Raw genomic sequence first — 18,806 nt, 5'->3', positions numbered from 1 at the left:
TTTCTTTTCTTATTGAGACGCTTCGCAGACTCTGTTTCTTCTCGTAGTCACATGAATCCTTCTTTCAAAGCAATCTGTTTTTCTTGTTTCTACTTACAAATCGATGTTTTTCTTTTCTGTTTGGGAATGAGCTGAATTATATCCACAAGCTGATTAGAATTCCCCATTATACACAAAAGCTCCATCTGTAAATTGCTTGATTGGTATCCCTTTCACAATTATGATGGCATGCTTTAGTGCTTACAGCTGATTATCATGAGTGCATATAACTGGATTTGGGCAGGGCAAGCATCATGATTTGTGGCTAAAAAATATGCCCCCCCTGGTCCATATCCTGGGACAATAGTCACAACATCAGTGAGTTTGGGGAGACCCCTTTTGCATTGGAATCTCTTGCTTTTTCCAATTTTGAACCAGGAATTAATTACCCAATGCTGAGCAATAGGGATAACTGGATTTTATCATAATGGCAGATCCGAACAGTGATTTTAGAGTTTGAAATCCTTGTCTGTCGGTTGTGGTATTGAACAGTTTTCCAGAAAACTTTCTGAATTTAGTTCTTTTAAAGTATGAAACACTTGCATCTTTTTTGTTGCGAATGCTGAAATAATAATTAACTCGAAATCTTTGAGTACACATGTCTAGGGCATGGAACCCCTTTTCCTGCAATGAGCTCCCATTCTTGTGTTGTTGCGGTGATGCGGTTAAGGATGCTATCCCGACAGATAGGAGGTTTGCCAAAGCTCCTTTGATTTTTGTTTAACCAATTATTCCAACAAGCAACTGGCAAAAACCTGCCCGTGAATCGATTAGTGAATATGGAACTTTAGATTGGCAGCTTCTGGTGGCATGCAAATTGGATCCCAAACCTACCCCGTGCGCTAGGGCAGTCAAGAAGGAGCATGAATGGCGTTTTTCGGTGTGGAACGACAATGGCTACAAAACGCGGGTGAGCAGTATTACGCTTGAAAAGACTCCAAGGTATTTTAATCTAATCTTGAACCGTTGGCACAATTAGAGGGTTAGAATCTATTTTCCAAATCAAGACCAGTCCCAAAAAGGTGGATCAATCTGGTGAACAAAAAGTTTAGATACATAACTAGCCAAACACAACACACAATCTAAAATCCCTCGTATACACGCGGTGCCTACACACATAACATTATTGTCTTGGAGGTAAATAACCCGGAAGTGGGGTTTTCCCAAATTGGGATGTCCGAGGCAGCTAGCTTCGTACATTTGAATAGAAACCTTGGAGATTTCCCGTGTGATTTTTTCAAGTATGGAATGAGGATGAAAGAAATATGTGAAAAATCCAAGAGCGCTTGCGTTTTTATTATCTTAGGAATAGTTTGTATTGATTTGATTTTCTTTAATGTCTTCTGAAAATTCGGTTCTTATGTTGAAAAAATCAAAGATTTACAATTTTTGAAAACAGACAACCAAATAAGTTTTCCAGAAAAGTGTTATGCGAAACTGTTTGTCTGCAAATTGCAACCAAACAGATGAAACTTCGGATGATGGATTTTCAAGTGTTTCCTGTTGTTTGACTCGTTTGATCTGGTTTGCTCTTAGGATATTTAGCAACATGTAATTAACGGGCGAATTAAGTGTCGATTGTGATTTATTTCGTTCGTTATGATGCTTTGTATTAAGACTTGAAACCTAATGATCCAGGAAATACTTGACAATCTACCCTCACTAAAACAACTCCTAATATTGACGAAAACAATCAATAAAGTAGCTAAAACCAATAACAGAATAGTCTAGAATCTTTAATTCATGGTTTGGGTTCCTATAAAAACACTTTTACATTCAATTAACTTAGCAAGAAAAAAATTAACTTACTACAATCAAAATACATTACACACACATAAGTACTAACGGTTAGGTTCTAACCACCTTTTCTTTAACTGATAACCAGTAATTGAACAAAAATTAACAGTTTTATTTTTTTGAAACCATAACCTAACTAATGTACCGCAGAATCAGACCAAATAGGACAGCTCGGTCCGGATTAGACCGATTTTGTAGTTCAAGCAGTTTAATTGAACACTTCCTAAGTTTAATTTACTGAAGCAATTATTATACAACTACAAACACATACACAAACACTTTACACACACTCACATATTTTGATGGATCTCACACACAGTAGGTTTTAATGTGAAAGTGAGTGAGTTTGCATAATTGTTTGTGTGAGTATATGTGGTTTAGGGCTGTAAACGAACCGAATCGAGCCGAACCCTGTTAAGTTCGGCTCAGGTTCGTTAAGATATGAGTTCGGCTTGAGTTCGATTCCAGCCTGAACAACTTGGCTCGAGTTCGACTCGTTAAAATTTTTCAAGGCTCGGGTTCGGCTCGGTTGGGTTCGTTAAGGTACTAGTCTGACTGGAGTTCGGCTCGGGTTCGATTCGAACTTGAATATCTTTGCTCGAGTTTGGCTCGTTAAACTCAAATGAATCGAGCCGAACCGAATCTAAGCTCGAATTGAGCTCGTCAAGACTCAGGTTTGGTTCGGTTCAGCTCATCAAACTCAAGCAAACCCAAACTCTCTCATTGATCGTATAGAATTTGAGAGAAAAATAAGTATTGAATTATATATACAACCTTAAAATTTTATATTTACAAATAGACCCTATTGAAATTTAAGTATAGGTTCGCGAATCTAATCGAGCCGAATACCGTTAGGCTCAGGTTCGGTTCATTTACGGAACGAGCCTAGAATTGAGGTTCAAATTCAGTTCGTTTAGCAGACGAATTGAACTCGAACGAGCTCTTGCCAAACCGAGTCTCGAACAGTTAGCGAATGGCTCAGTTCATTTACAGCTGTAACGTGGTTGTAAAATGATCGTTTACGGGAGGGAGAAGAGAATGGCCCCACGTGCCACACGTCAATCAAAGCAAGGTCGGTTCATCCTGGCGACGTCTCTTCGAAGGAAACCGTCCGAACCCTAATCAAAAGGCAATTCTTTCTTTTGACGAAGGGGAGACGAAAGAGTCAGCCATGGCCCTACAGGTAAATACTACTTGTAGTATTAGTTGCTGTGTGTGTGTTTTTCTGATCTGCAATTTTAAGAGTTATTAAACTCTGTTTGAGATGGAGCAGGCTCCATTTTTTCCTCTGTTGTTTTTGTTTTTTCATATACTTCTTTTTGTTAGGTGATGACTCTCCTGTTTCCAGCAAATCTCTTCCCTCCTTTTTTGAAGTCCGATCGTGGGTGTTTTGATCAAACACGCTTGGTTTGTATCTCTATCTCTTTGTCCCTTTTAATTGATTACTATCCTCCTGTTCAGCGTATTCTCCGTCCCGCTAAGAGAAATAAGTTCTACTTGTTTTTTGAATTAGAGGCGATGTATTGTGACTCTCGTAAAGTTTGAAAATAAGTACTTTAAAAAAAAAAAATTTGAACGTTAGCGGAACGGGGCTTACTATATCTTCTTACCTGCATTTTGTTACCAGATTATAAAGGTTATCATCTCGCTGAACTATCGATGCGTCTTGTTCAGTGGACTCCAATATTTATTGTAAATCCCTATAGTAAAAACACATACAACATCAGGGGTGGTATTGAGCATAATGTGCAATTGATTTTGAACGTCAGTAACCTAATTTTGAGGCTTAAATACCTAAAAATCTTACATCAAAATCTTCATTAATGTCATGGATGTAAGATTTTTAGGATGAAATTTAGTTGGTGTTTCTGAGTGAGGGACGGAACTCCTAACCCTAAAACCACATTTTAGGTGCACTATCTTCCCTAACTTGTACTAATTTATTTTTTGAAGTCATAGGTCTCCTGTATCGGGCGAAATTTGATGTTTGTTTTTAGAACTAGGAGGGATTTTTCTGTTCCTCGTTATCTTGTAATGGCTTGTATAATTGTCGTTCAATTCAGTCTTGCTAATCTAGGTAGTTGTTTTTCTTTGTACGTATTTGGGTTTCCTCACCTTTTGGCTATTGTTGCCTTTGTCTTAGACTCATTACTTGATTGGTGTCCTGCATCATCTATGCTTCCGCCAATTATTATTATCTTTTTCAAACCCAGATTCTCAAAAAAGTGGCCATACGCTTCCAGTTTCTCTATCTTTCTTTCTTTTTTTTTAACATTAACCACTCAGATTTGATTTTTATTTTCTCCGAAGTGCATGTCTGTGCGCGTGCTTATGTGGAACTCATGCTGTTCGTTTCAATTTACTTTTAGAAGTTATCGTCTCAGCTTCGACATGAAGGCCTTGGAAGCTCGTGTGCAGTCAGGATGGTGAACACCGGTGGCAGTGAGTGAATATTTCATCTGCTTATTTCTTTTTCACCCATCCTCTTCCCCCTGATTTCCGTGTTTTCTCTTTCGCCTGGGGTAGAATGCAATATCTCATTAATGGGCCTAATCTGCAAGTCAGCTTTGGTGCCTGAAGCAAAGGATTTTCACACTCTTCCTTCCCTTGAATTATTTTCTTCAATCAAGTTTGCTTACCCCCGTGCTAGTCGTGACTTATCATAACCAAAAAAGATTGTTGTGCTTTTTGTACTTACATCCAAATTTTTCCTTGTTAGGGAATCAATGTGGTGTTGCTCGTAGCGAACTTATTTGCACCACCGAATGTGGTGAATGTGGTGCTGCTCGTAGCGAACATATTCGTCCTAGCGCATGTGGTGTTGCTCGTAGCGAACATATTCGTCCTAGCGCATGTGGTGTTGCTCGTAGCGACCATATTCGTCCTAGCACAAGTGGTGTTGCTCATAGTGACCATATTCGTCCTAGCGCAAGTGGTGTTGCTCATAGTGACCATATTCGTCCTAGCGCATGTGGTGTTGCTTGTAGCGAACTTATTCGTACTTGCGCATGTGGTGCTGCTTGTAGCGAACATATTCGTCTTAGCGCATGTGGTGTTGCTCGTTGTGACCATATTTGTCCTAGCGCATATGGTGTTGCTTGTAGCAAACTTATTCGTACTTGCGCAGCATGTGGTGCTGCTTGTAGCGAACTTATTCATACTAGCGCTGTTGAAGGAAGGTGTGCAATGTGTGACCACACGGGATCCGGGTTTTGTGAAACATGCGGGATTCGGATTTTCTGATTGAAGAAAGGCGAACCACACGGGATCCGGGTTTTGTGATTGAAGAAATGCGTGTCACACGGGATCCGGGTTTTGTGATCGAAGGAATGCGTGTCACGCCAGATCCAGGTTTTGTGATTGAAGGAAGGCATGTCACGCGGTATTCGGGTGTTGTGATTGAAGAAAGGCATGCCACGCCTGATCCGGGTTTTGTGGAGCATGGTGAAGATGCTTCTTCGAATGGATTGAAGCCCATCTAAGGTGTCTTCGAGCTGGGAGTTTCAAAGTTTGAGATTTTTGGAACGTGGCAAATCAATGCAACAAAAGATCATACATTTTTTTAACAAAACCTGTTTATCCAAAAACTGGGGCTATATTATCTCTTTTAGGCAGTTTAGCATATCAAGAAGTGCAGCTTTTCTTAAAATTTGAATGAAAAAAGTCGCAGAATTCTTCAATACTTTTTAAGTAAAACACTGTTCTCTTATTAATTGTGTTTCTATATCGATTGGCATATGTTCCCGGCAATTGAGTCGTCTAATAGTTCTTGCTACCTGCATGCTTATGTTTATCCTCTGTTGATATAAAGGTCATTATTATCTGGTCCTCTTGATGGCTGAAGCATTATATGTTAAAGTAGTGAGATGACTGCGCGCAGCACCTCGCCTCGCGCACAGCCTAGGCCCATTACTGAACTACTTAGTTCAATGGAAATACTCCAAAACATTATCAAAATACTTGAAATAGCAAAATTCTATAGCTTGATTTTTTTTTTTTGTTGTTATTGAGAAGTGTACAATTCATCTACCAAGCAATGCATATAGTTTTTACTAGTATCAAAACAAGTACAGCTACTCAATGTGGAGTTTAGTTTTTCCTGTAAATGTGTTCATGCCTAGCCTGGAAAACGTAATCCGGGCGGTGAAGTTTAGCTATCCTAAGCCTACACTTAAATGGACAAAATATTACCTCCATTCGTACAGCTACTCAATGTGGAGCTTATTGTGAGTTTGTCTTGAAAAGCAATAGACGTGCATATGCTTCTGATTCTTGTTGGCAACTGTCAAGCCTCTTTGTCTAAAGTGTAATTCAGTTGATATGCATATTTTTTATGCTGAATTTTGGTGCATATTACTGATTCAGTAATTAGTTCTTTTACTCATTGTCTAAAATTAGGGATGATGCTTGCATTGATTTTGGATAACGTTTCTAAGTTTAGATGATGATGATGCTGAACTGTCTCACTTAGATTTCAGATGTTTGCTTTTCTATCTATAAATTGGCAGACAATAATGTGACAACAGTGACAATACCCTCCTGCTGTAGATTATTGTTTATTCGCAGGCTATCGGCTACTTATAACATTACACTTTTTTCAGAGAGCTTTTACTAATCATTTGCTATTCTCTCTGTTATTTATCTACTTTTAGTTGGGGTCTGGGAGGGGTTTGTAAGCCGAAAAATGGGGTCGGTGATTAAATCTTTAACAGCCGATTGTGGTCGCTAATGCATACCTTTTCACTTTCATTGGTCTGGTTGATGTGTGTTGTCATGATGATTCTAATACACTTTTTCTTGTAGACTTCACTTCCAGGGTTCAGTGGGGATTCTAGCCGTGCTTTTTCTAATCGGTGTTCGCATGTCAATTCTTTCGGATTTCTTTGGATTGTGTATTGTGATCCTGGAATTGCAGTTATCTGGACCACGTTGAACTGAAACTCGTTTTTATGGTCTCAGATGAAGACACCGGCAGATCTGTGCATGGATTACAACATCAACAGAAAGGCATAAAACTTGAACTGAGAAATGTCTCCACAACAATGTTGCTTCAAAAAACATGCAGACCTCCTTATCTTCCTGACCTCGTTGAGCTGTCTGTTGCTTAAGCAAAAACATCCTGGAACCTATGTAACCATTTACTGTGGATCATGACAATTTGTTTAGACTTACTACAGAAAGGAAAAGATTAACTCTGTATGGTTTTTGTATACTCGGAATTGTGGTTTTGGTTTTCTTTTTGTACACCTAGGTCATTTATACTTGGAAGGGCTGATGTACATTGTTCTGTAGTCAGAATGAAGATGGTTTCTCTCATTTGGTTTTGTTGCATTTTTTGTGAAACCAAAGTTAATTTACTGCTGGATTGTTCCTTAGTGAATATTGCAGCTTTTTGCAACTAACCTTTTTAGTCCATTGGATGTTTCTTTCAGTTGAATCATAATCTAGTATCAAGGAATGCGTAGCGGTTGTTGGGGCAATTAGTGAAAGAAACGGGTGAATGAACCATTGGTTCCAGAACCATCTGCCATTCTGGGTTGAACCACCAAAGAGAATGGGAAAAAAAGTGCAGACTCAGAGAATCAACATTGAGCTCTTAATCTTCAATTCTTATTTTTTACCATGTCTAAACCTCACAAGTTTCTCTAAGTCAAGTCACATTAAGCCGCAAGCTCCTATCCTAGTGGTGCAGCTGTGACGACTCCTTTTTTAATTTTCAACCTTGCAACCATACTTCTCTGGAACTCAAGAACTCTGATGTCTTCTGCGACAAATCCTAAACGCCGCGTCTTTTGATCCTTGGTCAGCATCGTTTGTGGTTGAGAATCAAACAGTATCTAATCATCTTCGAACCCCTCAACTTATGAGCCCCCAATTTTCACGCAAATATCCTTGACAAATGTTATCTCAAATTTTTGCTTGATTATGCAATATGAAAGTCCATGACTGTTCCTTTCTTATCACAAGCCTTCTCCTAGCAGAAATCTTTACAGGTGCCCCACAGTAAAAGAGGCTGGTCTAGCAAATTCAGCTAAGCATTGCTTCTATCCCGAAGGCCAACAATTGGAAGAGGGCATATGATGCTTGAGAATAACTTATTCACGGCTCCCACGTGAAAAAGTTATTTAGGAAGGATAATTTGCATCCTGGTGTATCACTACAGGGTTTCTATTTTGTACAGAGTATCATTTTTATTAATGATATGGAAACCTTTCTTTGCTGATAAAAAAAAAAACCTGAATGGATGCCTGGCCAGATAGTGGAGCACCCTCAAGCTTATCGGTCGGCGCGTTATTGAGCCACGTGGTTGTGCTGGTTTGGACCTGTACGTCCATATCGACAATCGTTGAAAGACTCGCTGCTGCTTAACCCAGGACCTCGCCACATATAGGCACCCAATGATGACACGTGGCCAGACCATCTAGTAATGTGCGTCGAGCTCGTCATTTACTGTTCCTTGAATTATTAAAACTTACATGTACATACATCCATACTCATCCCTTATCCTTCCTAAATAAACCCTAGGGTCTATCTTCTTTTCTTAGATATACATACATCCATACTCAATCCTCAACTAAACGTCCAATTATCTTCTTTTCTTTTCCTTAGTTTCTTGAATTTCTGTCATAAGTGTTCGTGCTATTTAGGCTTACCAGTTAACATGGATAGAATGTTTACATCTCTAATTTCTTTGAGAAGATCATTTCTGGGATGTATTTGGGAGAAATTTTACGCAGGGTTCTATGCAGAATGGCAGATGAAGCTGCCTTCTTTGGCGTTACCGTTCCCCCAAAACTGAAGATTCCACCTATATTGAGGTAGATTACCGTTTTTATACCACAGTTGAGCATGTAGCATACCCCATTCCCGTTCCTTGTACCTGCACAATTTGCAAGAGGCAACATACTTGCGGCCCCATGTGCAGGTCCCCTGATATGTCTGCAATGCACCATAATAATTCTTCTGATCTCAAAGTGGTTGGGAGCCAGTTAAAGAATATCCTAGAGGTCTCTCTGAGTTACCATTTTGTTATACGTAGGGAGCCGAAATTTAGGGCTTCGAGGCTTTCTAATTTTTTTCTTGATTTCTCAGATATCCAACACCTCTCTGAAAACAAGAAAAGTCATAGTGGAGCTATGTGAAATAATCTAAACTTTGGAGAGCACTATCAACGAGTTGTTAGGCGAGGCATCTGACTCAATTGTGATTACGCATTCCAATTATGGCTCTGGCATAGGCTGCCTCACAATCCCAGTACCTCGACGTTGAGGATTCATAGTTACGATATGAGTGCTTGTTTTCATAACCAGTTTTGGAACAGCATTCTACAAAAGTGATTTTCATAACTACTTTGTTCAAGAGATGAATACGGGCTTTATTCTGGTATACTAAATACAAAAAATTTAATGTATTTCTTAATGTTGGTTTCTAATACTCTTATCATCATTTCCAGCTAGAATTCATGTCCTGTCAAGGGTTTAATCCGTCAATCTCCGGGAAAGTCAGCTTTGGAACAAGGTGGTAGCCTTGTTGCCAAAAGTTAGCTTTGATTGCTAACGCGAACTTATTATGGGTGGAATTAAAATTCCACGGCACGCTTAATTTAAGACAATTTCGTATAGAAACAGATTCCAACGGCCACGCCCAAGATGATGAGGGGGACTAAGAATTGAAGTAGCTTGATGATGAACTCTGATGTCTTGTCCTGGTTGTAGTGAGGCTGCTTGGGAGGAGTGTACTTTGTCTTGGAGGGAATGCTTGACGAATCAATGTCCCCAACATAGAACTCATCCATCATGGCTCTAGCCTCTAGCACTTGTACTGTGCCCAACATCCTCAAAATCATCCGTTGCTTCCTTCCCTGTGAAGGACATGGCTGTGAGCTTCGTCGATATTTTAACCTAAATATTGACAATTACCCATCATGTACGAAACGGAGCTTCAAATGTGGAACACATTGCAAACCTGTTGCAGACAACAAAACCTCATCACCACCGGGATGATCCTCCAAAAACTTCGTCACATCGTCTTGATAGAACAAAAAGTCGAGCATGAAAGTTAAGAAGTTTGCAAACAATTTGACAACAAAATAACTAACTCAAAACCTTACACTTAAATGAAGATGAATATTACCCTCATTTTTATTAGTTAAAATAATAGTATAGGATCCACCCCTGCAATACACTTTTTAGTAGGCATGACATCATTTTGTAGATTTATCAACCAATAGAAAAGAGGATTTATCCTCTCAAGTGGAGGGTAAACAAAATGAAATTCGCTAAGATGATTGTTTCACAAAACTAGGATATAATAAACCAATGGGGTCTTCAAGGTATATGGAAATGGTTCATTCAATAAAGTATAAATATCTCTCACCGAGGAGGAAGATCAAACACGCTTATCAATGTTTGGTAGGAGTAATTAATAGAGAATTTACGTAGTATTTTGTAATGTCAGTGAGGAGACCACAACGGGATAAAGTGGATTTTTAACCCCACCATATATCATTCACAAGTAGGTATGATACCTATTCCCCAATATCTCCAGAATCCACGTAAAGTTGTTAAACAAATTGGATCAATGTTGAAAAACCGATCTTGCGTCTTCCGGTTGATGTCATTGAAGCAGGGGTTGATTTTTTAAAAATCTCCCTTGACGCACCTCATGTGCACCTCATGTGGGGGATTCTGTTTTGGTTATGACCAATGATGGGTTGTTGGTAACTTCTGCACATCTTGTTTGCCGAAGGCCCAAAAGCAATTTGGTGGCATGTTCAAACTATTGGAAGTTTTTTTGATCTCCTTTGGTGGGGAGAAGAAGACGTTTAACTGTTTGAATCTGGAGCGTGAACATTAAAATCGATCTTGTGTCTTCCGGTTGATGTCATTGAAGTAGAGGTTGATTTTTTAAAAATTTCTCTTCACGCCCCTCGTGTGGGGGATTCTATTTTGGTTATGGGATACCCTGAATCTGGAGAATACTTTGCGTGATTTTCTTATATTCAGTATGTTGATCGTATTCCCTACATTTACCTAGCTCATCCCAATTATGATAATTTTCCACCCGGTTTCACATTGTTGGAGACCGCATTGTTGACCGGCGGGGCTTCTCCAGAGCCCCGTGGTGAACATGAAGATGGGCGAGGTCGTAGGGGTCGACATGGCCTCATTTACGGATGCTGGTTTTGATTCTCTCGCGGTACTCAGCCGTTATGTTTTGGAGATTATTGAATGGTACAAGAACAATGCTGCTGGAGTAAAAAATTTTGTGCATGATAATGGGTACAAATGGGACAAGGCCTGACCAGCTGATCCACCAATCGAAATCCTGAATATCAATTTTTTTTGGTTACTTCATGTGTAATAATTGGTAACCAAAAAAACTGATAGTCAAGATTTCGATTGGTGGATTAACCGGTCAGGCTTCCTTCCATTTGTACCCATATCATACACAAAAATCCTTCCTCCAGCAACATTGTTCTCATACCATTCAATAATCTCCAAAACATAACGGCCGGGTACCTCGAGATAATCAAAACCAGCATCCGTAAATGAGGCCATGTCGACCCCTACAACCTCGCTCATCTTCAAGTTGACCACGGGGGCTTCGGAGAAGCCCCACTGGTCAACAATGCGGTCTCCAACAATATGAAACTGGGTGGAAAATTATCACAATTGGAATGAGCTAGGTAAATATAGGGAATATGATCAACATACTGAATATGAGAAAATCGCGCAGAGTATTCTCCAGATTCAGGGTATTCCATAACCAAAATAGAATCCCCCACACGAGGGGCGTGAAGGGAAATTTTTAAAAAATCAACCTCTACTTCAATGACATCAACCGGAAGACACAAGATCGATTTTAATGTTCACGCTCCAGATTCAAACAGTTAAACGTCTTCTTCTCCCCACCAAAAGAGATCAAAAGAACTTCCAATAGTTTGAACATGCCACCAAATTGCTTTTGGGCCTTCGGCAAACAAGATGTGCAAAAGTTACCAACAACCCATCATTGGTCAAAACAAAGCCAGTCCCATGTGATTGATTAAGTAGATTTCCTCCTGAAAACAAATAAGAGATAGATCAGAAAATTAAAAGCCAAATTTTAGGAGATTATACTACCCAGAAAAAACCAGGACACCAAATCAAAAGACAGCAGTTAAACATAAGTAAGCCTCTCCATTCTCTCTCTCTCTCTCTCTCTCTCTGGGATTTTCCGTGACCGAAGAGGTTTAGGCTCTGTTTGTTTGAGCGTTTACCTATTTTTCAGTGTTTGGTTGTGTGTAAAAAATTAAAAAATATTTTACATGTAAAACATTTTCCATCAATAATTGGATGAAAATGACTTACTCTTAAATTTTCCATAAGTTATTTTCTGAAATAAACCCGCTGTCTTCTACTGTAATTCTCACTGTTCATTTTCCTCGATCGTTAGTCCTGATCCACATTCAATTTCAATATTCTTATATCTCTCCACTGTTTAAGCTCCCTCTCTTTACACTATTTTGTTGATTTCTAAAAATATTTTCAAGTGTCAACCAAATACCGAAAAATAAAAACTTAGGGAGTTCAAAGGATCGCCAGTTCGAGTCTTTCTCAATAACCACTTGAGATTCATTGCATGGGTCATTAAAATTTCAGGGACGCAATTTGAGGGGACGGAGATATCGAGACATAACATAGTTGTGCATAACTTTTTCTTTTTTTTCGATCGATTGAAGAAATCATTTAGATATATGAAGTACAAAATAAAAATTCAAGACACTACATCAATTGTGCGAGTCCACGAGACAACCAAGCTTAATAACTCAATCAATACAAAAAATAAGCTCATCATAGGGTAAAACCTAAGGGGGGAAAAAGAGGAAAAAGCTTCAATGGGGGAAGAACAATTACATGCAGGTTGCGAGATTCGAAGTCCTAACCTCCTAACTGCGTATAAACTAAGGCCGTGATCTGTTACTGTGTCTAAACACGGTTCTTCATCTTAAACGTGACCTTATTGAACTATTTAACCACGGTTTTAATTCAAATCGTGATCTTAGATGATCATTAACAACGGTTGTAAATCCAAACCGTGATCTTATAATGTTGTTTATCACAGTTCTTGTTGGGAAAAATATGCAGAATTTTTCACAAGTAAATCACGGAGGAAATAATAAGACAGCAGCGAACATAATCCAAATGCGCAAAACTTCAAGCCAAACGAACACAAAGAATTTTTACGTGGTTCTCCCTAAATGAGAGGTACGTCCACGGGACCGGAGACCGATTCCACCATCAAAAAATGTTTTTACAAATGGGTTTACAAGAGATACAAGATCTCACAAATACCCTAAGATGTATCCAACAAACCCCAAATACAAAGAAAAAAGACCTCACCAAATAGATGAACAAAACCATCCGATAGTTGCTGGAAATGGAGAGCCACGGACTGAGAGCAAATCAGCCCCCAATGAGCACAAGAAGCTGCTGCTGTTGATTGCTTCGAAACAGAGAGTAAATTGGCTGCCCCAATTTACTTTGACCACCAGAACACAAAACCCACACACAGTGCACTCTCTCGTTTTCTTTTTCTCCAGAAGGCTACGAATGTTTTGATTTCCCAAAGAGACAAAAAAAACAATTTAGCTTCCAGGAGAAGCATAAACCCATGTGCAAGTCATGTGCCAACATGTGTAGAATGTTCTACCCAAATACTAGCCCATACAAATATAACTCTTTTGGACCAAACAATTTATCATTGGGCTAACAAAATATTGGGCTTCCACTAAGGAGGGAACCCAACAGTTCTTAATGTAAATTGTGATCTTATATAGTGTCTTCAATCACAGTTTTTAATGCATAACGTGATCTTATGCCAAATAGTGGAGTGCCCTCAAGCTTATCGGTCGGCGCATTATTGAGCCACGTGGCTGCGCTGGTTTGGACTCGTACGTCCGCATCGACAATCGCTGAAAGACTCGCTACTATTCAATCCGGGACCGTGCCACATGTAGGCACCCAATGATAACACGTGGCCAGACTATACTAGTAATGTGCGTCGAGCTCGTCGTTTACTGTTTGGCTGTGCCACATGGCAGAACTAAGATGGTGCCACGTGGCCGAACCAAATTGTTTCATACTGGGGCACCTGAGATCCACAGTAGAGCCTGAGCGCGACCCGGCTCTCCCACACATGGTCGAGGTATGTCTATGCTCCTGCCCTCATTCCCAAAGGATGGGCTAGTAGGAGTATGGGCCCAATTAGCCCATTGGACTATAATCAATATTTCGGCCCATTACAATTTTAAAATTAAAATAGTATTTCCTTCCAAGAAACCTGAAAATTATTTTTTTTAACGAACCCAATTTTCGGAGCGTTACACATGTTTCCGGTAATCTTGTGCTTAACTGAGAGAAAGATACTGAATAATGGTGAAGAGAAGAATTTGATTTGCCGCCCAATTAAATAATCATGTAATGACTGCACAGTACAGTCAGTAGATGACTCTTTGCATCAATTTATATCTTTGTTGATTTTGAAATCAAGTTGCTTGTGAGCATGTTAGGATCAAGCGCTTAGAGCATCTCCAATAGCCTCAACAAATTTCAAGCCAATTTGTTGAGGAAAATTGGTTTGCCTTAGCCACCAAAAACTTGCTACACCCAACAGCCTCAACAAAACCTCAACAAAGTAAAAAAAAAAAAAAAAAAACCAGCCGTTGAAGCCGAACAGTTGAACGGAGCGTGAGAGCTCCGGTGACGTCGGTTGCCGACGAGATTGGTGGCGTTGGAATCTTCTCGACAATGTCTACAATCCTCTAGGCTCAAAACGATTTTTGGGTTTCCGTCGAAGTCACCGTCGCCGGAAAACGCTGAAACATAGAGAGGAAGAGTTGTCGTCTGCGTCGCCGTCGAATCCGTGTATTAGAGAGACAAACAGAGAGAGGGGGGCTCATGCCGGAGGAGGCTGGAGCTAAGCTATTGGGTTTGCTGATTTGCCTTGGCTCGCCAGATTTGCCTTGCCGGAGCTTTGTTGAGGCTATTGGAGATGCTCTTACAATTTTACCAAAATCAGCAAATAGTGGTAAATGCACAATTTTATTTCTTTATACTAAAACGTAGCAGGTCCAAGCGCCACGGTTCCACTCTCGTGGACAGGATGCTAATTGATTTGGTGGTGGAATGCTTTCAATTAAAATTGTTCTGGAATAAGGAATCAAGCGTACCATGCCTTCCTATGAAGTGTGTCACTTGTCTGCCGTTTCTTTTTATGCTTTGATGCTATCACATCACACTGGTGGTTATAAGATAGACTTTTTCACAGCTGCTCCGTGAACAAGGTGTTTACGGAGCGGCTCAAGTTCAGCCGTTCATTCGTGCATTCAATGACTGAGATTCGTTTTCAATTATGACCGGTCACAATTAACTTTTCTCCAAAAAAATTTCATTAAAATTTGGACCGTCTAAAACATTTTTGGATGGTAGCAATTCACTTTCATAAACTTTCTTTACGAAAACTTCGGTAAAGGAGTTTTTCTTGGTGGTTATATGGTTTTCACGAGTCCAGTTGCCAAGGTTGAAGTTTCAGCTGCTAGATTGATCTCTGAAGTGGTAATTGTGCTTTATTGATTGTAATCTTTGGATGATTCCACTTCTTCCTAATTGTGGCTTCATTCAATTTCCCGTTAGATGTATTTTCCATTTTGGGAAAGTCTACAATACGCACATCTTAAAAGGGTATACCATATGCACCTATTTTGTGGTTCATTCATAACGTTTTAGAGTGTTTCGTAACTTTTGTTCTAGAATTTATAACTTTTCAACAGTACGATTCGTAACATTTTCATTATGATTCATAACATTTTGGTGTATCTCGTAACCTTTATACGATTCATAACTTTTTATCATTTTTCTTTTCCTTTTGCCCTCTTCTCTTGCTTCAAGTTTTTTTTGTTGTAGCTTGAGTTTAGACTGAGTCCGATGTACTTTTTGTCGAGTTCTAATAAAATTTTGTTGTCTATAAAAAAAAAAACAGAACGGATTGGTGTTTTCTGATGATCAGCAAACCTCTTTGCATTTGGGAACGAAGTGTTCAGAATGTTGCATCCTGCAAGCCATTTCCAAGCCCAAGCTATTCAAAGATGCATATTGTGCATCTTTTGAACCATGATAGACCTTTTGGAAGGTTTTCCCATTTCTTTTCTTTTTAATAATGAAAAGCAAATTTTATTAATAACCAAATAAACAATACAAGAGATGGGAGTGGGAAAAAAAGGCATGCATTACAACGAGTGAATGACATTCCAACTATGTTGGTACCTCATGCGTTCGACAATCATATATATGTCAACCCGACTCGCAAAAGCGCCATGGTTGGTAAGGTTTCAACCATACAAATCATACACCTATTTCATGTTCAACTAGGGCCACTTCCAGTTACCAAGAAAAATAAGAATAACAACTAATGCCAATTGGAACTAGTTCCTATGAGATTTTTTTTCCCATATATATATATATACACACACACACACACATACAGTCAGTCTCAAATGAGAGAGTCCTTATTTTAGTTAAAATGCGGACCTCCTCATTTCTCCCATTTTCCGATCGAATTTCGATGATCCGAGCCGCTCAATGTGTTCAGAACGTGATTTTAAGTGTACCCACGCGAAATCGGCAAAAAAAATGACCGGAAAGGGCTTCATCCGAGCAGTTTTTGTTTGAACCGTTCGATAAAAAACAATCAAAAACTGCTCGGATGAAGCCCTTCCCGGTCATTTTTTTTGCTGATTTCTCTCATGTACCCTTAAAATCACGTTCTGAACACATTGAGCGGCTCGGATCATCGAAATTCAATCGGAAAAGGGAGGTCCGCATTTTATTAAAATGAGGTGGTCCTTACGGGAGATGGACTATGTATATATATACACACACCACTTGTCAATCTCAAAATTCCAAATTAAGGACTAGACACATTTTTTAGTACTATTTGTTTCCCTGGGTTACTCTACATTCCGTCAAATGGCAATAGCAAAACATTTCTTGTGGTATGGCAAAACGCTCTCTTTTTTCCCTAAAGAACGAACAATTAAATTAATATCGATCAATTTAGAAACAAGTTATATATACGGCCCATGGGCCTAAACGATTAACATCGAACAATTGGTAGGATAGTTCGCATCTTGTTACTGCATGGCACATCATTTGACGGTTATGCTATTGACCGTCCATTGAGCCGTCAATAAGGCAAAAAGAATACCAAAAAAAAAAAAAAACTTGCATGCAATTTCCTTTTCCTACCCTATCAAAAAAACAAAAAAAAAAACACCTTATTTTTATTCTAAAGGCTGCCATTAGCATTTTCCATATTAAAACGTGCTTATGTTTATTTATTGAATTTTTCGCTTGAGCACTCTCATAAGCTGAATGGATAAACTCAATTGATATTAGTTCCATAGCTATCACCAATCATTCAAACAATTTCCACCAAATTTAACACTCCAGGTTCCTTACCAAACACCAAATATGGGTTAGAATTTTGTGTCATGATAGTCCCCCAAATAAGTTAGTGAACAACATTGGTACTGGTAAATTCTTGGTGATTTTAACATCTTTTTTTAAGGCCCACAATGGGAACAATATATATTGTCGGACCGTTTTTCCACCATCTCTCCTGAAATCAATTGGTGGTAGGAAGGATTTCAATTAAATTTTTTATAGCATTCGACATCGCACCCACAAGTTTATTTTTAGAACGGTCGTAGGAAGTGACATTGTGTAAATATACAAATCAATGGGGGCACTCCGAGCCCAACAATCCCTCCCAAACGATGACGCTCCCACGACTTGAACCCATGACTTCCTGGCTCTAATACCACTTGTCGGACCGCTTTCCCATCATCTCTTCTAAAACCAATTGGTGGTAGGAAGGGTTTCAATTAAGTTTTTTATATCATTCGACATCACACCCGCAAGTCTATTTTTAGAGCGATCATAGAAAGTAATATTGTGTAACCAAATTTACGGGCCACTCCGTGCCCAACATATATAAAAGCTAAACTCACAAAAAAGGCAGTAGCTGATTTGGTGCTTTGTGCTGTGACTAATGAGGGGGGCAGAGTCCAGACAAGATGTCATATGTAAAAAGTGAAAACCCAAAAATAATCCCCAAATTGAAAGCAGAATCAGCCTTGGTAACCTGACATCCCACGGTAGAGAAATCCAGGCAGACTCACAATTCCTAAACTAGTAAAAGAAAGTTGTGTCGATCTGCATGTGTATTGGTCGAAGGACGGTGTTTTGGGTGCTGGCCCTACCTGTAGACGTGGATCGATCTTCTTGCCTTTGACCGCTCTATGTCTGTTTGGTCGAAAGACGATGTTTGGGTGCTGCCCCACACTTACTGACAATTGTGGTTGAGCTTTATTGTTGTTGAGTGTTTTTGTTTGGTTTTGTCTCTACATTCAACCTTTCATTGGATTCTCATTCTCTTCCTCCACTTGATGTACCATTCATCAAGTTTGTCAATAAACTTTTTGCCTATCAAACAAAAAAAAAATGCTGTTGGAACTCCATATTGAGCTCGATTTGGACTTGTCTAGTGTTTAAAACATGAGCTGGGGTAGAGCTAAAAACTAGTTGAGCTCAATCTTGAACTCGAGCTCAAAAGGCATAATCAAGCCTAGAATGAATTCACATTCAAGGTAAACACAAACATGATGTAAGTTAAAGAATGTATTATTGTAAGCATTAAAATTAACTTAATTAATATATCCAGTTCACGATCCTAGTACTCGAGCCAAATAGCCAAACCTAAAATTTGGTACACTAAAGGAAACAAGTCAATTTCGAATGAGCTTTTAATAATCTGAGCTCAAGTTAGCTGCTTATATTGACGACAGCGCGCGGATCCGGATGGGCCCAAGAACCCATAAACGCATATATGAAGCATGAGGGAAATGGGATTGTATAGATGAAAGAAAT

General features: G+C 39.2%; 2 protein-coding genes and 1 pseudogene across 9 annotated transcripts; 2 read left to right on the top strand and 1 right to left on the bottom strand.

Moving 5' to 3' along the window:
- The first annotated feature begins 2,917 nt into the window (after positions 1-2,917).
- Positions 2,918-7,150, top strand: LOC131325927 (uncharacterized). 8 transcript variants are annotated; one of them, XR_009199875.1, is made up of 5 exons: positions 2,918-3,019; positions 3,163-3,243; positions 4,206-4,278; positions 4,556-5,319; positions 6,796-7,150. XR_009199875.1 is itself a non-coding variant. In XM_058358420.1 (4 exons), the coding sequence occupies exons 1-4, from the start codon at positions 3,008-3,010 to the stop codon at positions 5,077-5,079; spliced, it is 675 nt and encodes a 224-aa protein (XP_058214403.1). In that variant the 5' UTR covers positions 2,918-3,007; the 3' UTR covers positions 5,080-7,150. The 8 variants fall into 8 exon arrangements, 7 of the variants coding, with proteins under 7 accessions (XP_058214403.1, XP_058214402.1, XP_058214407.1 ...); XM_058358420.1 differs by having other exon boundaries at positions 4,221-4,278; positions 4,556-7,150; XM_058358419.1 differs by having other exon boundaries at positions 4,209-4,278; positions 4,556-7,150.
- A 1,341-nt stretch (positions 7,151-8,491) lies between these two features.
- LOC131325925 (cytochrome b5-like) lies at positions 8,492-9,986 on the bottom strand (annotated as a pseudogene).
- On the top strand, positions 8,528-9,052 carry LOC131325926 (hexokinase-1-like). Its single transcript, XM_058358416.1, has 3 exons — positions 8,528-8,654; positions 8,762-8,843; positions 8,929-9,052. The coding sequence occupies exons 1-3, from the start codon at positions 8,548-8,550 to the stop codon at positions 8,986-8,988; spliced, it is 249 nt and encodes an 82-aa protein (XP_058214399.1). The 5' UTR covers positions 8,528-8,547; the 3' UTR covers positions 8,989-9,052.
- Positions 9,987-18,806: the final 8,820 nt, after the last annotated feature.

Source organism: Rhododendron vialii, chromosome 5a, assembly GCF_030253575.1.
Source record: "Rhododendron vialii isolate Sample 1 chromosome 5a, ASM3025357v1".
Lineage (NCBI taxonomy): Eukaryota > Viridiplantae > Streptophyta > Magnoliopsida > Ericales > Ericaceae > Rhododendron > Rhododendron vialii.
The sequence above is the reverse complement of the archived record's forward strand: the minus strand, read 5'-3'. Positions and strand labels throughout refer to the sequence as shown.